Source organism: Rhincodon typus, chromosome 15, assembly GCF_021869965.1.
Source record: "Rhincodon typus isolate 14 chromosome 15, sRhiTyp1.1, whole genome shotgun sequence".
Taxonomy (NCBI): domain Eukaryota; kingdom Metazoa; phylum Chordata; class Chondrichthyes; order Orectolobiformes; family Rhincodontidae; genus Rhincodon; species Rhincodon typus.
In genome coordinates this window covers 47,134,287-47,157,440 of record NC_063346.1, presented here as the reverse complement: position 1 = coordinate 47,157,440, position 23,154 = coordinate 47,134,287, and the positions used below count along the sequence as shown (strand labels likewise).

The window sequence follows — 23,154 nt, the reverse complement described above, 5'->3', positions numbered from 1 at the left end:
CACAGGTGCCTCTGTCCAATGCAGTATTAGTAGGCATCACTACTGTATAATCCCCTGTAGACAAAGTCCTGACTTCGTATTGAAGATACCCTCTCTTATTATGTGGCACTAAACCATGTCAAATGGGACAGGTTTCGAACATATCTAGCAACTCAAAACTAGCAGCCAAGAGGATGCTGTGGGACATCAGAAGCACCACAACTGTATTCAGCAACAACCTATAATATCATGGCCCAGCATATTCCTGGTTCTACCATTATGATCTTGCCTGGGAATCAACCCTACCTCAATGAAGAGTGCAGAGGGCATATCAGGAGTAGCAGCAGGCATACCTAAAAACTAGGTGTCAGCATAGTGAAACTATGGCACAGGACTAATTATGTAGTTCCAAACAGCAGTAGCACATATGATAAAGGAGGCCAAGCAATCCCACAGTCAGTGGATCAGATTTATGCTCTGTGGTTCTGCTCCATCCGGCCATGAATGGTGATGGACAATTAAACAAAGAACTGCCGGAAGCTGTTCCACAAATATCCCCATCCCCATTGGAGAGCGAGCCCAGCATAATGTTGCAAAAGATAAGGCTGATGCATTTGCATCTACCTTCAGCTGAAAGTGTTGAGTGGATGATCCATCTCAGCCACCTACTTAGGTCCCCAGCAACACACAGTAATATTAAGTAAAAGCTGAAGAAGTGGATTCTGAAAAATCTGTAGGTCCCCATCAACAGTCCTGCAATTATGTTGAAGACTTGTGCTCAATAATTAGCTGCACTCCTATCCAAGCTGTCCCAGTACAGCTACAATACTAGCATCTACCCAGCAATGTAAAAAATTGCCCAGATATATGTGTTGTATAAGGGGATAAGTGGCTGAAAGCATTAATATCAAGAGTGCCTTAAGCATTGCTCACTATGACAATGTCATATAAGTTTAGTGAGAAAATGGCTTAGGATCTTAAAGGAGTAAAACCTACAATTTTAGTCTTCCCATAACTTGTATGGAGTTACTATCATGCAATAAGCTACAAATTATTTAAGTCAAGTGATTTTCCTTTGCTGCACTAGACCAACCAAGCCCTTTAGATCCCTACCAGGAAACAGTGTGGAGGCAGCAAATCTACCAGCTAGATTGTACAACATGATGAGCAGTGGTAAAGTACAGCTTATAACGTGGTTAACAGTGTGGACTCCAGTAGGTGCACTAGTTGAAATTTGATGATTTCTTCAGACATAGCTTTAAGAAGGCTGCTTGTTCAAATAGCTAGCAGATAGATAAGCTGAAAATTTGAGATCATTACAGAGCAGAATGCCTTGGCAAAATTCAACAAGGCAGAATCTACAAACCATGACAAAAGCACTTCAGACATGGTGAGAGACACATAGCAGAGAGTGTGAATTAGGAACTGCATGGAACTGGGGCACTAGTCACACCAAGTCAGTTACAGAGTGGATTGGGTGCCAATGATCTTTAAGAGCAATCCCCAAAATAATAATTCAGCCACAGAGAAAACACACATCAGAGCTCTGTAAGTAAAGTTGTAATCCCTGATGGGCAAGGGGAAAACAATTTTTAAGAATTGCAGTTTACAATCTGGGGAAGCTAAAAGCCAAGTACTTTTGTTCATAATGAGCATCACCAATTATTAGGAAGTGGGCATCAAGAGTCACAGAGGCAGTAGGGGAAATCAAGGACCACAGAAGTAATATTTTAAATAGGTCTGGGCCATCACAAAGTCAAAATTAAAGTGATAAAGGGTCAATTTAGAAACCTGAGCAGACAAAGTCTAGTGGAAGAAGGAGGTTGGGAGAATATTGTGATTGCACAAATGCACGAGGAGATCCATTATGTAAACTGCACTAAAGGCGGGAAGCATTTATTCAAAAAGCACATAACAGAACTTATCCAGGAAATGAAATAAGAAACCAATGAGTACTATTATTTAAAGCCACAAACAATGGGAACCATCTAAGGAAAACCTAAAGAGCCACAGAGAGGTGGATTTATTCAGTAAAGCCTCAAGAAAATGGGAAATTGATATTAAAGCAGTAGGCAACAGGATTCATTCAGTAAGTTAAAGAAACAGGAACCATTTATGAAGGCCGTGATTTAATATAATTCATCAAGAATAGCCATGAAAAGGCAAGAATCTTCCATTTTATTCACAGAAGTTGGGAATCCTTCATTGTGACAAAGCAAAAGCAAGGGAATAGCTTCCAGGAGAGTAGCACACAGGAGCTGCACTGCTATATTGCAGAATTTAAAGCCTCTCAGGGAAAATAAATAATCACATTAGGAAGACATAGCAGCCAGGAAAATTAATTTCACTGAAGGGCTAAATATAGCACGGAGTTGATCATTTGGAGATTTATAGTTATAAGTTACAACATGTAAAATTGTTTCAGGAATTGCTGATGAATCATCGTCAGATTGATTAGTCAAAGGATTTGACTCTGGAGAAAAGCATTCAGATGGTGAGTGAAGCATAAGTCTAGAAGCAGCACAACTCAATCATAAGAGGTCAATCCTATCACAGGAGATCAGCAGAAATTATTCAGTTATCAAAAGGGTACAAAATCCCTAAAAACACACAAGAAACCTGTAGATTAAGTATGACACAATGGATACTTCATCAATTACCTTTCTTCCATCTTAAGGTCAGAAGTGAGAAAGTGTACGGACAATTACATAATAATCAGCACCATTTGTGCCCATTTGCAGCAAGACCTGGATTGGGCTTATAAGTGGTAAGTAACATTTGTGTCAAACAAGTACAAGGTAATGCTCATCTCCAACATGACAGAATCTCACCATCGCCCTTTGATATTCAATGGCATTAGCATCTCTGAATTCCCCATTATCAACTTCCTGGGGGGTTACTATCAAGCAAACTGAACTGGCCTGGAAGATTGTGCTAGGGAACAATTTTGTTTCTGTTGATGTCCCACATTGCAAAAGATAAGGCTGAAGTATTTGCAGCAATTTTCAGCCAGAAGGCCAAGCAGATGATCCATCTGGGCCTCCTCCAGTGGTCCAAGCGTCACAGATACCAGTCCTCTGCCAACTTGATTCACTATGTACTATCAAGAGACAGTAGAAGCACTGGATACTGCAACAACTATGGGCCCTAATAACATTCCTACAATAGTAATGAAGACTTGTGCTCCAGAACTTCCCACGCTCCTAGCTAAGTTTTTCCAGTCCAGTTACAACACTGACATCTATCTGACAGTGAGAAAAATTTCCAGGTATGTCATATACACAAAAAGCAGGAAAAATTTAACCCAGCCAATTACCATCCCATAGTCTACTCTCGATCACCAGTAAAGTGATGGAAGGTGTCATCAACAGTGCTATCAAGCAGCTCTTGCTCAACAATACTCTGCTCAGTGATTCCCGGGTTGGGCTCCTGATCTCACTACAGCCTTGGTTCAAACATGGACAAAAAAGCTGAATTCTAAAAGGCAAGGCGAGTGTGACAGCCCTTTATTTAAAGGCTGCATTCGACCAAGTGTGGCATCAAGGAGACCTAGCGAAACTGAAATTATTGAGTATCAGGGCTGGAGTCATACCCGGCCCATAGGAAGATGGTTGTGGAGGTCAGTTATCTCAGCTCCCGGACATCTCTGCAGGAGTTCTTCAGGATAGTGCCCTAGGCCAAACCATCTTCAGCTGCTTCATCAATGACCGCCCTCCATCATAGCGTCAGAAGTGGGGATGTTCACCGATGATCACACCATGTTCAGCACCATTTGTGACTCCAGTACTAGAGCAGTTCATGTTCAAATGCAACAAGATCTGGGCTTGCGCTTGTAAGACAAGTAACATTCACACTTCACAAACGCCAGGCAATGATCATCTCCAATAAGAGACAATCTAACCACTGCCCTTTGACATTCAATTTGTTACCGTTACCTAATTCTCCACCATCCACATCCTTGAGGTTTCCATTGACCAGAAACTCAACTGGACTTGTTACATAAACAACGGCTATAAGAGCAGGTAAAAGGTTAGGAATACTGTGGCAAATAACTCACCTTCTGAGTCCCCAGGGTCTGTCCACCATCTACAAGGCACATGTCAGGAGTGTGATGGAATATTTCCTACTTACCTGCATTAGTGCAGCTCCAGCAACACTCAAGAAGCTTAACATCATCCAGAATACTGCTTGCAATTCTGGTCGCCCTTCTATAAGAAGCATGCTGTTAAATTTGAGAGGGTGCAGGAAAGATTTACAAGGATGTTGCTGGGACTGGAGGGTTTGTGCTACAGGGAGAGGCTGAATAGGCTGGGGCTTTTTTCCCTAAAGATGAGGGGTGACCTTACAGAGGTTTGTAAAATCATGAGGAGCATGAATAGGGTGAATAGTCAAAGTCTTTTTCCTACGGTGGGGAAGTCCAAAACTAGAGGGCATAGGTTTAAGGTGAGAGGGGAAAAATTTAAAAAGTAATTTTTTCACCCAGACGCTGGTGCATGTATGAAATAAGCTGCCAGAGGAAGTGGTGGAGACTGGTACAATTACAACATTTAAAAGGTATCCAGACGGGTACACGAATAGGAAGGGTTTAAGAGGGATATGGGCCAAAGTCAGATTGGAAAGTACGGCTGGCACGGATAAGTTGCACCAACAGGGTCTGTTTCCATGCTGTATGACTCTATAATAAAGCAGCCCCCTTAACTGGCACCACATCCACAAGCCACTCCTTCTAACACTATAGGAATACCACTACCTGCAAGCTCCTCTCCAAGCAACTCATCATCCTAACTTGGAAACATCACTGTTGCCAGGTGAAAATCCTGGAACTCCTTCCCTATGAAAATTGTGGGTCAACCTTCAGTACATAGACTGCAGTGGGTCAAGAAGGCAGCTGACCATCATCTTCAAGGGTAACTTGGGACAGGCAATAAATGCTGGTCAATCAGTGATGCCCATATCCCACAAGTCAATTAAAAAAAAGTCACTCTTGGGAGCAGCAGGCAGGAAGGGGTGTAAAATTAATGTTGACTTCATCAGATAGAGGTTGATGGTGGAGGTGGAGAGTTGGGAAGTTCATGGGTGATGAGGATGAGAGATCAGGGTTGGGTGGATGTTGAGAAGGATGATCACTAGAGCATCAGATCACAGAAGCAGATGTTCAACTGTATGGAGGTAGGCCAATCATTGTATGATCATTCAGATCTGCAGGGGAATGCATTCTTGCTCCTTTTGGCGTACAAGCAGTTCTAAAAAAAAAGCACTTACCTGTTCCATTGCTTGCCTCCATTCAGCTCTGGGTTTCTCCGAATGCTGGAACACTGGCCCCGCAAGCAATGGAAGTAAAAATAATAAAACTTGAGGCACACAACTTTATTAAAATATTTAACCTACTGAACTGCTTCTCAGGAGCGGGTCAGTTGTCCACACCCTCTCAACTGGCTGTCAATGCCAGCATACCTAGTCAGCACAGTTTCTTATTTTTAAGATTATAATCTAACATTTCATGACCCCACACTTCTCAGGGAGTAAAACACCTCTCCATCAAAAGCAAGGCAAGATTTCAAGACCTACCATTAGGTTTTAAGTTTAAATAACGGTCAAGGTCCACACAGTAAGTCATCTGTAATTTCCTTTCTGAATTGACTAATTAGTGGCCAAGGAAGAACTCATAATCCAATTAAGGACAGTGGATGTGCATTTGAAACTGGATAGACAACAGGCAACACTCCTCCTGAGATATAACAGCAGGCTACCTCTCCAGTTAAGCAACAGATAGGGTGACCCAAATTGGGGGCGCCACAAACAAATTTAAATTTAAAATGGCATGTCATTCACATGAAAACCTAAAAATTCTGTTCTACATATATGTCAATTTTGATTTGGACTTTTGAAATTTGGATATTTTTGTAATGGTGCCCATAACAGCCATCATTGTTGTAAAAACCCATCTGGTTCACTGCTGTCCTTTAAATTTGCCATCTACACTCTACAGCCTATATGCGACTCAAGACCTTAAGCAAAGCAAACTGATCAACTCTTAACTGCTGTCTGAAATGGCCTTGCAAGCCATCCAGTTCAAGGGCAATTATGGATGAGCAACAAATACTTGCCTTACCAGCAAAGTTCACCTCCTTGAAAAAAGCAAATAATTATAATGCTGATTCTCAAGGATGGGTGCTTGTACATTGTTGCACCGATAAGAATTTAGCAACAGGAAGATCCAATGTGCTTTTTATTCAGTCTGTCTTTAATTTGGACTAATGCTCCCCAAGCAAGGAAAGGATATGTATATGTTATTCAAGTAGAGTCAGAGTCACACAGCATGTAAACAGACCCTTTGGTCCAACTAGTCCATGACAACCATGTTCCCAAAACAAACTAGTCCCACTTGCCTGGGTTTGGTCCATATCCCTCCAAATCTTTCCTATTCATGTACTTATCCAAAATATATTTTAAATGGTGTAATTGTACCTGCATCCACCAGTTCCTCACCAGAAGTTGCCCCTCGTGTCCTTTTTAAAGCTTTCTCCTCTCACCTTAAAAATATGCCTCCTAGTTTTGAACCCGCCCATCCTAGCGAAAAAAAAACTCCTTACTTTCACCTTATCTATTCCCCTCACAATTTTGTAAATCCCTATATGGTTATCCCTCAACCTCCTACATGCCAGTAAAAAAAAATTCCCAGCCTACCTTTATAAATCAAACCTTCTATTCCTTGCAACATCCTGATAAATCTTTTCTGAACTCTTTCCAATCTTATAATATTTTTCCTATAGCAGAGCAACCAGAACCGTACACAGTACTCCAGAAGAGGCCTCATCAAGTCCTGTAGAACCTCAAATGACATCCCAACTCCTATACTCAGAGGCCAAATTCCCTGCAAAAAGTTTTAGAGACTACAAGTCTCAAAGAAATGCTGTAAAATTACATACATGGATGTACATGCCAAAAGCAAAAGAAAATCTCAAATCCTTGCTTCTTCTCCCTATGCCAACAGATTTATTTATTAGTCTACCAACAACAAAAACAAGTAATATCACAAACTGAAGGAAGAACCCAAGTACTATCAAGTTGTTTAATTCAATTTTTGAATACCTTTAAATACATATCAATTCATTCAGGGAAGCAGTGCAAAAGGCTGCAGCCCATCATTGGCATTACTGAAGCAAGCCACATACACCACAAATGTAGCAAACTACAATATGCCTCTCCCAGTGAATTGGCTTTTTCCAGGTCCTTCTTGATCATTGGCCAAGGTACAAGACTATTTGGTACACTAGTGCTTTTCTTCACAAACTGGCATACAGCCTAGAAGGAAGACTAGAGCATAAACAATTTGCCCTACCAGTGTAAAATATTATTTCATCTCATGTCCATTGTATGGTGATACACTGTTTAATCAACCTTCTGTCCAACAAATGCAATATGTAGCAGACAGAACATCAGGATGCTTAACTAAACAACAATTTTCAACACAAAATTAAAAATTTGCTGTTAGAAAATATGCTACATTATGCTGAGGTAACTGCTATTGTTGAATGAATAAAACAATATCTCAACAGTGAGTGTATAACTCTAGGCATTCTAAAAATATAGATATGAATCTAAACACTGGCTGGATTGTACAGTTAGACCTAAGATGGTATTTGATGGTCAAATTTTCAGCCCATCAAGTCCAGTATATAAGATGCACGTTCTTACCAACTTTAAGATCTGACGCACTATCCCACTTGTATTTAACCGATGAATGTACAGATTTTTGTTCATCTTTCTCATATGCAAAGTTCTTCTTTATATAGTTCCTGAAATTAGCAGAGGAACAGACAAAAAGGCAAAAATGAACTAATCACATATTGGTTCCAGGAATAATACATCTTCAGCTATGCACCGTGCACATGTATACACTTAAGTCACTCAAATGTCAGTGGACTCAAGTAATAGCCTAACGACATAAAAGGTTTTAAAGATTCAAACAGCGGATATCTGAAATGAATGCAGAAAAATGCTGCAAATGCACAGCATCTGAAAATTTAAGATTTACGGTTCAGGAGAGCTCTTTCATAAGAACTTTTTTGCTGAAGGATCAGAACCTGACAACATTGTGCTTCTTTTTTCTTGCGTGAAGACTACATAAATGTGGAATAAAACTGCATTTTTCATTAACCGCCAGCTGTTCCCATTGGACATTATCTTTCCATAACAGGTCTAAAATAAAAATCTTACAAAATAAAAATAAAGGCAGGTTATTACATCTGCTGAGTTAATATTTCTGTTCTCATACTGTTACTCTTCAGACTCAAAACGGAAATATAAGTGCTCAAGTAGATAAAGGTAAGGTCACCGTAGTCTCAGAGGAACATAAGGCTGTTCTCTCATTAGAGAGGGATGATTGATTTATTCTGAGGGTCACCACGCCTCAACAAGGGGAAGAGGTTGAGAAGATGGGACCTTCATGGTGACCTCAGCTGGTACAGGAATTGAACCCACGCTGTTAGTATCTCTCTGCATCATAAACCAGCCATCTAGCCAACTAAGCTAACAAAACATGGAGAGTAATATTAACACAGCAGATTTTTAAGGCAAGTTCATTCACACAGGCTGTTATTTGAAGCACTTGGACAAAAGGTGGTTAAGATATCAAAGTTTTTCCATTAAAACTGATTTGCCAAAGACTACAAATAGTATAACAAGTAATTAGCTTGATTCTCAGTAAATATAAACATATCACAACCATTGGACTAGGAGCTCTCTAGCTCTCGGCACTTTTCTATCTCTACGTTTTACCCATTTTAACAGTCTTTAATTACGTTCAATAAAAATATTTTCATGGCATTTTACTCAGTGGAATAATTATATATATACTGTGCTTCACCAACTGAATACCTCAGTTATTTGAATAATGGACAACATATTCCTAAATTATATTTGAAAAAAAAATTAGTTAAATACATGCTGTATATCTCCTGAAGTCATATTGGTGGTGTCATGTTAAATGACTCCTAGATCATTCAGATCAATTTTCCTTCCTTTGCAAAGTACAAAAAGGCAACTATAAAAACTTATCCATCCATATATATTCTTAGATAAATGAAATGCATATATTTACAGAGTAGAACTTTTCTTACCTCTCTTCTTCTCTGTCTAGGTCTGCTTCTTCATTTTGCTCCCTTGAAACAAATTGAATTTGGGCAGCTTTTCGTTCACTGTCCCGCACAGGTCTATCATCTGTTGATGACAAGTAGCATCTGAATATATTTAAATTAATAAATATAGTCCAAAAACACAAGCAGAACTGAAATAAAACCTGATGATGAGTCCAAAGGTCAAGTACTCTGGGTTACGTTTAATGATGAATGATTAGTCAAGGTAACCAGAGCTCTCAAGTAAAATTACAAGCCATGCGGAACTGGCAACCGACAAAATGAATATCCTCTCAGTCAATCTATGCAGGATGCTTTGGTAGTTAATTATCTGCCTAGATGATACTAGTGATCACATATCTGTAAATATTCAGCTGAAATGTAAAACTACCAATATATTTATCAGCCACATTTTGTGGGTTAATCAGAATAAACAGGAAAAAAAATTACTTTGTGAGATTAATATATACTGGTATTTTTATAGTGGACTGAAACCAAAAGAAAAACATCTAATGGGCCATTTTTTCACCCATTCACATAACGTATCCACATCCACTTGCACATTTCTTATTTCTGCATTGTAACTTACTGTCTCACCTGCAGATCTGGCTATAATACCTTCTATCCCTGCATCCAAGTCATTACTATTGATTGTAAATAGTTGGGGCCTGAGGACTGAACCCTGTGGCACCCCACTAGTTACATCTTGCCAACTAGGAAAAGACCCATTTACCCAACTCTCTGCTTTTTGTGGGCTAGCCAATCCTCTAGCCAATCTAATACACTACCCCCAACCCCATGCAATATTATCTTATGAATTAGCCTTTTATGCAGCATCTTACCAAATGCCTTCTGGAAGTCTAAATCTACTGCCTGTACAGAATACGCAATGACCACTTCGCTTGTTACATCTTCAAAGAACAATATACACTTACCAGATTTCTAAACCCGATCGCCCCACCTTCTCCCCTTTACCAAGAACTGCAATGTTACACAGCACTATATAAATATGAAACTGGTTAATCCTTTTAGTTGTGGTTTACAAGTGTAAAAAAAACTAAGTATCAAGTATCTTCTAAGATACTGTTGAAAAACATAGAATCTGTAAATGTAAATGTTTAAAAATAATTGTTTCCCCTCAGTTCTGGAGCTGTTCTGTTTTACCTTTAAAGGGATTTGCATTTTTAACATTGACACCATGGTTCTCCATAATATATCTAGTTGAGCTAATTGGTCCACATAAGGAATCTCTTTGTTGCTTTAAACTTCAAACAAAGCATCATTTGCTAAAGGTTACTGATGGATAAATATGTTTAATCAACCTATTCAGGCAAGTAATGACATACCTCTGGAGCAGGCAGTGCTTGAATCCAGGCCTTATGGCACACTGGTAGGAACACAGCCCCTGCACCAGAAGAGCTCTTAGCCTGTTTGAGTAACTAGGGTCAACCAGAGTTTGATACAGCATTACTTCTACCCCTTGGCATTCCAGTCCCTTTAGGCAAAAGGCCTACATTCCATTTGTTATTTTCATAAAATCATAGAGACAACAATTGTATACCTATGAAGTTACAAAGTTACTGATGTTGAACTGATACTAACATTTTTTTTGTACCTATATGGTAAATTTTAGTGACATGGACCCTGAATTCTCTGCTCCAAGTTTCCAGCTTCTCACATTTAAGAAAATATCCTGATCCAAGGACCAAAGTGGATGATGTCATTCCCTACACCGAATTTCATCTGCCACAATTTTTTACATTCAATTTATCAAAGCCTGTTTGCAACTTTCTGCTCCCGACTACACTACACATTTAGTATAATGAATAAACTTGAAAAGTTTCAGTACTTCATTTAACTCGTTGATAAATATGCCAAGACACAAGCCCCTGTTTAAATCACCAGGGAACACACCCAGTCACAAACCACAAAATTGGAATACATAACTATTATCCCTAATCCATCTCCTACCACAACCAATTCCCTACCTATATCAATTGGCTTCCACCAAGTCCACAACTTATGTTTTTGTTAGGTCTTCTGTGTGGAACCTTCTGTATGGCAGATGATGGAATTTGAATTCATTAAAAAAAAAATCTGGAACTAAGAGCCTACATATGATTCCAGACCCACAGCAATATGGTTGACCCTTAATTAAGGACAGACAATAAATGTTGGCCCAGCCAGCAATGCCGTCATTCCATAAAAATAACAAATAAAAAAATCTCACTAAATGAATATCGCAAGTCCACATAAATGTCATCTGTAGACGCTCCTTGTATAACACCTTAGTGATCTCATAAAACCTCAACCAGGTTTGTTAGACTCCAATCCATATGCCATGATAAATGACAGAAGTTAAAATGCTGGTTAGACAGAATCTAGTCATATACTTCTTTTTTAATAACAGTTCTAATTCTAATTCACATGCCAGAAACTCCAGCCAGTAATAATTTGTTCCCCATATTTATATATGCAGATCTCAACAATTATCTATTATTTAACTAATTTATAACCATCATCTATTCCCTAGTTCCACTAGGTCTGCCAGACCCGAAGATTTTCTATCTTAGTTTTTTAAAATAAATTAAAATGTATAATAATAAAAACTCAAAAAGACAAAATAGGTGAAAAATTACATTGTATGCACACTTTTTTAAATTATACATTAAAGTTACAAAAGCCTTTTTTTAAAAAATGTTTCTTGGAACTTGTTCCTTTCTTTGAAAGATGATCAGATAGCTGACTGCCAACATCCACCCATTTCAATTTGATTTGATTTCATTGGATTGATTTTATTGTCATGTGTACCAAAATACAGTGAAAAGCTTTGTTTACGAGTGGTACAGGCAGATCACAGCAAACAAAGGATGTACAGATCAAAAAGACTAAGAAGCTTACAAGTTACATTGCAGGTTACATTATTTGAGGCGAGAGTCCATTCAACAGTCTGATAACAGCCGGAAAAAAGCTGTTCCTGAACCTGCTGGTGTGTGTGTTCAGGCTTCTGTACCGTCTGCCTGATGGAAGAGATTGTAGGAGGTCACTACCAGGGTGCGATGGGTCTTTGATGATGCTGGCTGCCTTTCCACAGCAGCGAGCCATGTAATACAGTCCATGGATGGAAGGTTGGCTTCTGTGGTGGTCTGAGCTGTGCACACCACCTTTTGTAGTTTCTTACGAGCCTGGGCAGAGCCATTGCCATACCAGGCCATTACGCACCTGGACAGTATGCTTTCAATGGTGCATCTTTAGAAGTCGGTGAGGGACCTTACAAGGATATGCCAAATTTCCTGAGCCCCATACACATACGACTGTGTTGCCAAATTCTGAACGAACGCTATCTACAAGTTCGCTGACAACACCACCGTAATGGGACAGATATCTAACAACGACGAGTCAAAATACAGAAGGGAGATAGAGGGCTTGGTGACAGAGATTTCTCTGTTCTGCAACATCTGTTTTAAAAATGCAATATTGATTCTCAGTCTTTTTCATTCACGCATGTTGTTGAATGTATATTATTTCGCAGTGACTTATTATAGATACAAAACTCTTTGGGCATTGCTGCTGAATCCCTTTTTAGAATTTCTTACACTATATTCATAAAGGGCAAAGTACCATATCTACTGCAAGAGCAAGAATTTGTCACTAAGGTACTTTTGACTACTCTTCTGATCATGTCAGCTTCTGAAAATAAAGGGCAATTCTTTTCCTAGTTCTCTTCAAAACAAAATTATAAATCCCCTGTACTCAAACAATCACAGAGAACATTAAAAACAATAATCTTCCTGTTCCTCACATCTCCTCATGGTGGAAGTTTCAAAACACAATGCAATATATTTTTAAAAGCAATGCTATTTCTTAAATGTTTTTTAATTGTTTGTTCACTAAATAATATCTTCCATATTTGAATCGTTCATAATACTAAACTCTAAGATTTCAAAACTGATACCCAACCTCCTTTGAGTTCCCAATTCAACTGTCCAATTAGATTTTTCAATTCCTTCAGTTTAGTATTGTAAGCTGTTACATCTTTTCTTGAGGTGTATTTTGATTAACATTAATAGGGATAAAATTTTCCAAATAAGATTGCTGATCTAAAGTAACACTCAATCCTGACTCCCAATTTTAAATTCTGTTCAAGTCCATTTATGACAAATTCACTGCAAAATTCAAATTCACTATTTTCATCCACAGAAAAGATATCAAATTTACAACATAAAGATGCCTGAAAGCTACCCCGTGGTCCCAATAAAACATAGCAGAATCCAATTTCAACTGGAGACACACCAGTTTAATAATATAGACCTTATTCTGGACTATCTAACTCTAGAGGCATTATTTAGGTCATACATATTTATTTAATTTCCAGCTGCCCCCCCTAGTTTTGGTGTCTCTTTTGGAGGGTAGAGAAACTTTTCGAAGTTAAATTTCACCCCAGAAATGCCAGCAAGAGCAGAAGCCCACGATTGGGAAATCCTAGTAGATCCTAACAAAATAGACGTTAAATTAATAGAACTTGTCAAACAGCGAGAATTACAAAATTGAAGAAATCTTGGGTGTATACAGATGTGTTAGATTGGTGAATTATCAGCCCTAGAAATGTAGCTTTAATATCAAATATTTGAAATTCCTTGGCATTTATTTTCAGAAATTTTCAGAATTGTTTTTCATGCTGTTGGTGAATCTGCTCTTATATCCTGGTCACCCAATCTTTCTTGAAAATATTGTGCCACTAGCCTGGCTTTAACCTGAAGTCCTATCAAAAATGCCTCTTTAGCCCATAGCCACCTAAGTGATGGGGCTAATTATCCCCATCTAACGGTACACCCAAATGCTCTCCAGTTTTGTAATTCTTGTTGTTTGGTAGTTTTTATTCATTTATTTTCTAATTTGTTAGTATCCACTAGGACTTCCCAATCATGTGGGCTTCTGCTCTTGCTGGCATTCCTGGCCTGTAGTATATTCCTTGACCTTTTTTAAGCTATGTCCTGTAACTTACCTTCTACTTCTTTATGGACTGTTACTGTTTTATTTCACCCTCCTGTTATTATATGGATTCCTTTCCACAGTTTGTGAAATCTTTCTAGGGGTATGTTCTCTCCCAAGGCCACTGTCAGAGCTTTTCTTGTCTTCTATTTTTGTGCTTCATGTTCCAAATACATGGTTGTTACATTTTCCAGTGAACTTTCTTGTTCTACTTATAGTTACTGTTCACCACTGACATCAGAACTAATCCCCCCTTCATCTGGCAAGCTGTCAATTACCAGTCTGATCCTCATAGCTGTGCAACATATGGTTGAAAGAGGTAGCCAGTTCCTGGTTACTTTCTATAACGTTTTCTACAAACCGAAAATGTGAAACCAATATCTAGCAATCTTGACAAGTAACTGAACCATCTGGTTTCCATACTGTACAATTATTATTTTCCATTTTTACCAATAACCTTTCCCATACATTCATTCTTTAAGCCCCTCTCTTTCATAATAAACCATGTCTACTGATTGAATCAGGTTTCCAACTTTCATTATGTCTTAAGGCTTGTCAAACTCTTTCTGTGACTTAGCCTTTAATTAAAGGCTTTCTGCCTACATTATCGTACATTCAAATTCTCCAATGAAGTAAAGCTATTTGCAGTTCCCTCCAAGCTGGGGCTGATCATTTATTATTGATGGAAATGTAGGATTTCCTCTAAAAAAAAATTAACAGAGATTATATCCTCCTACCATCTGCAGCAATTTCTTAGCATGTGCAGCCCATGCTGGTGCATCCCATAATTTACAGTATGGCTTATCTGCCAAATGCTAAGAATTATTTTGTCTATTACAGTATGGTTCTTTCACACTGCCCATTGCTGAAAAGACTTTGTAATAATTATGTTCAGACTTGCACAAATATTTGTAAATTCAACATTAGCAAACTCCCTCCAATAATCAGCAACTGAATTTGACAATGGTCCAAGTTCAGTTCTTACTCACTTTTCCATTATGTCAACAACAATGATTTTCTTATCTTTAATATGTATCATTGTCAAACTGACTAAATCTGGTTGCCAAATTTATAATTCTTTTTGTTTCTTAATCCATACCTTTAAATCAATTACTTCTACTTCATCAAAATCCCTTACTAAAGGGGAGACTTAACAATGACCATGACAGGGTATTTTGGTATTTAACATTTATTGCATCTTTTCTATAAGCTTATTACATACTTCATCTTTGATCCCTGCATCCTTTACTAAAAATTTTAATGTTTTGTAAGATGGTTGGGCAAATTGCCTACGCAGTTTTAATGCAACTAGGTTTTTTTGTATCAAAATTTCAGCGCTCATGCAATAAAGCTTCTTCAATTTAGTGGGGAGGTTAATGTTTTATTAAAAAGAAACAAAGTCCCGATAGTGTAAATTGCAATTTTGTAGATCAATCCCCTACTACTCAGTCTGGGTAGCATTTGAAACAATCTATTCCATATAATGTGGACATGCATCTACTGTCCAAAGCTGTGCAATTGAAAGATTTTTCCACAAACATCACTGTCTTGAAACTTCTTGTGATCAATACAATCTTATCTTTGATCCATATTCTTCCTCCAAATCTTCCATATCATGTTTAGTTTTGAAACTCTTATTATATTATTTGGAACATTCCCTGACGTTATCATATTTTGAATCATACCTAAACTATTGATTAACCACACCATGGGCATTTTTGGATTTCAGTCTTTTAGTGTAAGTCCCAAATTCTCTTTGCTTCTTAAAACTGCCGAAAACATTTCTGTCCTCATTCCTTTCAGTTAAAGTTCTTCTTTCATAGTGTCTTCTGCAACCCGTATCTAGGCAGTCTTGTTAGCCATCAACATTTTAACTTCTGTTTTCTGTCATATGGTCAATTGTCCCAGAAGTGGCACAAATGCCACTGGAAAGGAATGCCTTCCAAGGACCTTTTTATTAAGCGCTCCCAACATTTGTTCAAACTGCATGTGTCTTTCCACAAATTTAACTCCCAATAAAACTAGAAGACTGACCATATTCGATAATTTGACACAGTCTAATAACAAAGGCCAGCACAGGTTGTGGGATTTCCAGCTGGAATTTCTGCACTCTTGTATATAGCCAACGAATTTCACTCTTCCTAAATTTGTTAAAATCTGACCACACTTTGTAAGCAGTTAGTAAATCATCTCTTTAAAGAACAAAAAAGAACAGTACCAGCAAGAAACAGGCCCTTCAGCCCACCAAGACTGTGCTGACACAGGATGCCTTTCTAAACTAAAAACCTTTGCTCCTACACTTTCTGTAGCCCACGTCCTGAGGCAATGCACTCCAGGTGCTTACTACCCTCTCATATCTCCTTTAAACTTACCCCCTTTTACCTTAAACTTATGTCCCCTAGTATTTGATGTTTCTACTCAGGGAAAAACACTGATTATCCATTCTATCTGTGCCTCTCATAATTTTGTAAACTTCTATCAGGTCACCCCCCTCATCCTTGATGTTCAAATGAAAACAAACCAAGTTTGTCCAATCGCTCCAAAACAAGCATGTAAACCACTTCTATAACCTCTCCGAAGCCTCCACATCCTTCTGGCAGTGTGGCAACCAGAACTGTACACAATATTCCAAATTTTGATAAATTTAAACATGAAAGTTAATAATTTATCCAAACCTTCCATCTGTGTTCAAACCATCAGGCTTCAAATCTGTAAAAAATAAACAACTTTGCTACTTATCTTGCTACCGTACCGTAGCAAAAAATGTCAAGGCCACTCCTTGTTCACTCCTCAATAAAGCAGTATCATGGTTCACATAGTTACCTTATTCTTCTGATAGGTTATGAGGTTCATTTTTGGAAAACAGGAGTGGGCTGACATAAATTGATACTTTCCACTCGAATACAACCATCTTACAAAATTATTCTTTGGTTAGAATACTGCTTATTTTTCAATTTTTGACCTACAGGCAGCCTACCATCCTGTTACTAATGTTAAATACCGGAAGTTAAAATGCCGGTTAGACAGAGTCCAGTTATATTCTTCACTAGTCAGAGCTTTTTTTCTCTAGTTCACATACCATATACATCAACCAGTTTATTACTTGTTCCCCATATTTATACATCCAGCTCTCACTCATATATATAATCAACAACTGTTCCCTAGTTTCATTAGGTCTCAGGCATCCTGGCCAAACTCTTAAAGACTCTTACATGCAGCATATCAGTTCCTACAGGTATATCTAAAATCACAGTATAACTGCATCTTTATGGCAGCTGGGAGTATTTCAGCAATTTAAGTCTCTTTGTTCTACTTATTAGGCAACCCGATGAGGTATAACTCATGCTTACCCAGTTTCTTCAAGTTTGGTAGTAGATATATTATATACAGTCTGTAGTTCTCCTCATTCCTAGTAACTGGATTCAGGCGCAAGTCAAGTTCTTTCAAATTGGTTAAATGACGCAAGCTGGAAATCTCCTTTGAAGATGGTACATTATTATAATATAAATTTAACTTTTCCAATGAATGCAAATTCTCCAAACCCTAAAAAAAATTAAAAGACAAGTGTAAAGACAAAGTAATCATTCATAAAATAATTGACACCTTTTACACTAACACTTTACTTTTACAAGCTTGCCCCAAACAATAATCAGATACAATCCCTCTAACATGTGAGATGGACTGCAATAGAAGTAAATTTAAAAATACTGATCAACCACCTTCTATAAAAAGAGAAAAGATTATGATGGCTTTATTTTCCAAGATCCTGACGCCTAAGTGTTAGCTGTCAGTTCTGGACCAATGCCTACATTTTGTAGCCCTTTTGAGCAAAACCCAATTGGCCCTTGCAGCTGGCTCTACTTTACTTTATTGTTAGTTAGTTCTGTACTCAAGGAAGACAAGAAGTAGCATCTCCTACATTTTCATCTTCTAGGAATTTCCAGCAAACTTCTGCAATAAATCAATTACACATTCTCCCTCATCACATAAACGGATGTTCCTAATCAAAACAGGTTTGAACATTTATTACCCAATTCAATCAATAGTTGGTAAATTGTTTAATGTCTGTAAAGTCAAATACAGCAGCTGCAGAAAATCTGAAATAAAAATAGATCAGAGTGAACATTTTCAGTCTCCTTTAACCTTCTGCTCTCAGATCCAGAATAGAGTTCAACACCTTACACTCTGCCACAATGTATTCTGGGCTTAACATGACATTAAGTTCTTTTTCCACTGCCTTTACCTCTGCTTTAATCTGCTTTGCCAAGGGTTCACACTTTGCACAGCACACACTTTTTCCAGTCTTCAAAAGTTTTATTCCAGCTGGACTGTTCCTTCCATCCTCTTAATTGAGAGCTACCAGTGTGATATTAACTGCCTCAATTTCTCTGCATTCCTCAATCGAACCTACCTCCCTCTGAACTTCCAGAGCTGTTTTATCAGGTGCAACCTTAACATTGTTGACTGTGGTGCTGTCCTTGGTTGCATACCAACCTATGTTTTATGTAGACCCAAAATGCCAACTCCTCCTACCTCCGCCTGGAACAGCAAGACAACAAGACTGATGTAATCCTCTGCATAACTTCTCTCTATAGGCTCAGACTACAACTTCACAGTTCCCCTAAACCAACAAACCTCACTTCAAGCTCTTTCCCAACGTTAGCAAGGAGATTGAGTGGGGATATGATTGAGATGTATAGAGTTATGAGGGGCATGGATAGGGTAGAGAAGAAGGTACCTTTCCCCTTGGTGGAGGGATTAATGTCTGGAGGCATAGATATGAGGCACGGGGAAAGAGGTTTAGAGGGGATGTAGGGAAAAACTTGTTGACTGAAAAGGGTGGTGGGAATCTGAAATTGACTGCATGAGTGTTATGGACAGAAACCCATATAACATTTAAGAAGGATTTAGATGTGTACCTGCGATGCCAAGGCATACAAGGCTATGGGCCAAGTGCAAAATGAGATAGCTAGGTAGTTGTTTTTGACACAGAGTCGATGGACCAAAAGGCATTTTTCTGTGCTGTAGACCTCTGTCACTCTATGACAAACTGCCTGGTAGATCCATCACTTTAGCCTGCTTTTGCCCATAGAACTGATTTCTCCTACCAGTCCAAAGATTTGCAAGTTAGGTGACCCTGCTACATTGCCCATAGCATCCAGGGATGTGTAGATTAGGTGGATTAGCCATGAGAAATGCACGGTTACAGGGATAGGGTAGGTGGTTGGATCTGGGTGGGATGCTCTTTAGAGGATCGGTGTGGACTTGGTGAGCTGAATGGCCTGCTTCCACACTGTAGGGATTCTACGATTCTATGACTGACACTACTTTTCTCCTCCCCTTATCCATTCTTTTCTCCTATCTCCACAACTCTTCCAGTGTCTTACAGTGCCTTAATACCTAGTTTCCAGTTTCCTGGCACAAAACATCTCTTCTTTTTAACATGATCATTCAATCCTTCCACAACACCATCACCACCCTGCAAGACAGTTGAGGACACTCTGCTACTTCCTTGGAGGTCCAACTAGCCTCCGTCCACTGCCACTGTCTTCCTCTTGGTTAACGGTTTCTCAAATAAAACAACTTCTCTTTCAACTTCACTCACTGCGTCCAAACAAATGGTGCTCTTGTAAATAGGTATATAAATCCTAGTTACCAAAGTAGGCTTATTTTGGGTCATGTCAAAAACTCACCATCGCACTTCTATTCAGTTCTTTCCCTCACCTCATTTTCCAATGCATTGATTACTGTATTGGTGTTGCTTCCTGCTTTCAGTATAAATGGAACATTTTGTCAAAAATGCTTTCAATTTCCACTTTTCCCATGCTTTCATGTGCTCCTTCTCTGACTTTTGCAACTCCGCTTTTGGAGATCAGTTATCGATCAAAATTCACTATGTCCACTGTCTCCCAAAGTCACCTTGACTCCACTTACTCTTACCCTGTCTTCTTATAAGGACTGTTTTCTGCCAGTTTCTCTGGTGCTTCACTCATCAGATCTAATGATGCCACTTTTCATACTACTGTTTTGACTTGAAACTTTGATTATCTGACCTATAAATTTCCAGCTTTTTTTTTGATCTTCACTGTCTCTGAATATCCTATCTAATGCCTTTTATAACGGCCAATCCAATCTAATTGCCTTTTCTTGATGCTTAAGAAATTATCGTCCCTCTTAATCAACTCGAGAACTTCTTCACTGTTCATTTTCTGTCCAATTAACTCACTTAAATGACCATGCAGAAGACTTTATGAAAAGATGTTGGCCAATTCCAGAATTTCCACTCAAAGGGTTTCTTTTCTCAAGCTTTCTCAGCCTAAGAATTTTCAAAAATAGAGCAACACCACAAACCAACTGAAATTCTACTGACTATAGTTTTATATGTTATTCCTAGAATGCAAGTAATGCTGGTCAGACCAAATTTATTGCAAATCCTCAGCTGCGCTATAAAGTTTGTGGTTGGGCTTCTTTTATATCTTAATATCAAAGGCTAAGATACTTCAGTAAAAATTAATTATTCCTAATAATGTTTTGTCTAATCTTGGACATTAATACGATGCCACTAAACTAAGTGAAATAATGATTGATCCTTAAACTGCATTCTACATAACAGTCACTGCAGAGTTTGATTAATTATGTAGGATTGTTGCAAATATAATTTCTGAATAATACACAAATCAAAATAGGAAAGTGGAGGTCCCTACTTACTACAAATGAACAGGAGACTCACCCCGAGGCTGACAATGGAATTTCTCGACAAATCCAGAGACTTGAGTCTCCTGAAGTTCAAAAAAGCATCTCCAAGAGAGCTAATTTTGTCACTGTAGGTTCCCTGCAATGAGAGAAACTCCACTTCATCTGAAAAGAAAGCAAAAAGTTCAAGTGCAAGAATCTTTATTTACTTATAGTTTATTTATGTTTGTGTTATACTATGACCTGTTCACTCCATCTTTACAAGCACCATTATCGCGATTTATTTAGTGAAAAACTGAACTGAAAGAGTTGGCCAATGTGCTAAGAAAATCAACCTGTGTGGGAAAGATAATGGGCTGGAATTTTGGAAAAATTAACAACATGAATAATGAATACCACTATTAAAGCACACATTGGCCAAAAACATGCAACACAATATTATGGTGATTCTCTCCACTCTATGGTTAGCATTATGAAAACAGCATCTTACCCATAAACCTTCATGAGTTTCATTTGCTGCTGCATTTGCACATTAATTTTGTATTAGACGTAACTTTCTAGATATTTTATAATCAACCTCTTCAGAGATATTTTGACACTCCTCTGGAGCAGGTGAGACTTGAACCCAGGCCTCTTGCTTAGAGATAGGGGCACCACGACTGCATCACAAGAGACCCTCAGACATAGCTTTCTAGATATTTTCTTCAATAACTTGCTCAGAGATGTTGTTAGACACAGCTGGGACAGTTGGAACTTGAACACAGGCCTTCTGGCTCAGCACTGCACCACAAGACACCACTGGTCATAACTGTTTTTATATATCCAGAAGTATTATCATACATTACTGGATGACCTTCTCACCACCAAATCACCAGGAACATAACTTTCTATTGTGAATTTAATGATTAAAATATTCTTTTAATGTGTTAACTGTAATGACTTTCAATCAACCTCAATTGCTCAGAAAATGAATTACAACTGTGGAGTCTCATTCCCCTGGGTGTTATTTCCAAATGTCAAATTTACCAAGTGAGCCACAGCCACCTCTGGAAACCTTCCTGTTGAGGGGCAGGGTTCTACAGAGAGGATGAAAGTTAACACTTAGCCCCAGGCAGGGGAAGCCACCATCAAGAAACTGATGGTGTGAAGCCAAAAATGAGCTGGGATAACAGTGATTGCCATGGGGGGATAACAACTCACTTTGTCTGAATTGCTAGCCCGAAAGCCAGTGGCATCATCCTGCACCCCCAGAATTCCAACTCTTACCCAGTCTTTGGTTGTTCAATTGGGCCTTGTCTCTGATCCATTCTTCAGTTGCTTCCAACTCCACCGCCGCCATTTTCCTTTCTCTATACCCCTTCCCCTCTTCGACTAAGTATTTGTTTCCTTCTGTATGTCCCTCTCCCTGATAGTCACACAACACTAGTTTACCCTCCAAACAATCACCAAATCACAGAGCTGCCAGCTCAGACATGCACTGCGGCACGGCCATGCCCCCGGAGCAGTGAAGGATGCTGCGGGTCGTGCTTCAGGTTGCTAGGCAACAAGCACGAGGAACGCGCGGGGGGAGGGGCAGGGGGAGGAAGGGCGGGGTTGAAGTCAGGTTGGGCGGGGGGTGGGGAGGAGAGAGCTCGCCGCGCCCTCTGCAGGTGAGCGGGATAAGTGGAGCACGAAGTGATGGAGAGGAGAGGAAAACAGGCTCCGCAGCGACAGTCCCGAGTCACCAGTGGCAGGCGCACTGACGCCAACTTGCTGCACTTTTACTCCATCAGCGGCACATTGTGACGCAAATAATGCAGGGGGAAAAATATTATAAGGTGAGACACAATGCCCCAAACGCAGTTGCCTGCTGTGTATGTGGAGGGGGCGGGGGATGGTCAGCCTTGTCTCACAGGTAGAAACACAGCGGATTTCAAAGCCACGTGGATGGCCCTCAAGCTGTAATCAATCACTTGGCACTAGCCCCCAACTGTAAAGAGAGCCGATCTTTATAGAGAGAACGTAGTGCCTGGAAAGAGTGTCCCTGCTGTTGTCAGCCTCCACCCCTGCTTTCCTGACCTGCAGACTTGTCTGTTCAAACTGCTTCCCAACTCCCATCTTCTTCTCTAGCTGGGACTGGAAGGATTATAGATTTACCGCCTTGTAGTGCACAATGCTCTGAGGATCCCGGTGGGGGAATAAAAAAAGCAATCAGGGCATTCAAGGAATTTTATTTGTTTCAATTTCTCCTAACATTTTGCTGACTGGGGTCAAAATAAGGTATTTGGCTGAAAAGAACTACTTAACCAAGCAAGGAAATGTTTGTTTATTTCCCAATGGAGGCAAAGCTCTAAGACGTTCTGTGATTGATGGT

The 23,154-nt window shown here is 39.1% G+C and overlaps 1 protein-coding gene across 1 annotated transcript in view; it reads right to left on the bottom strand.

Annotated features, from left to right (window-relative positions):
• The window catches only part of cep72 (centrosomal protein 72), a 50,729-nt gene extending 28,589 nt beyond the window's left edge, over positions 1–22,140 (bottom strand). Inside the window, exons 1-5 of the mRNA XM_048605998.1 lie at positions 22,068–22,140; positions 20,839–20,966; positions 17,459–17,651; positions 9,102–9,201; positions 7,678–7,778 (exon numbers count right to left, since the gene is read on the bottom strand). Coding sequence (XP_048461955.1) covers positions 7,678–7,778; positions 9,102–9,201; positions 17,459–17,651; positions 20,839–20,966; positions 22,068–22,140 — 595 coding nt within the window. The remainder of the gene's footprint in view (positions 1–7,677; positions 7,779–9,101; positions 9,202–17,458; positions 17,652–20,838; positions 20,967–22,067) is intronic.
• Positions 22,141–23,154: the final 1,014 nt, after the last annotated feature.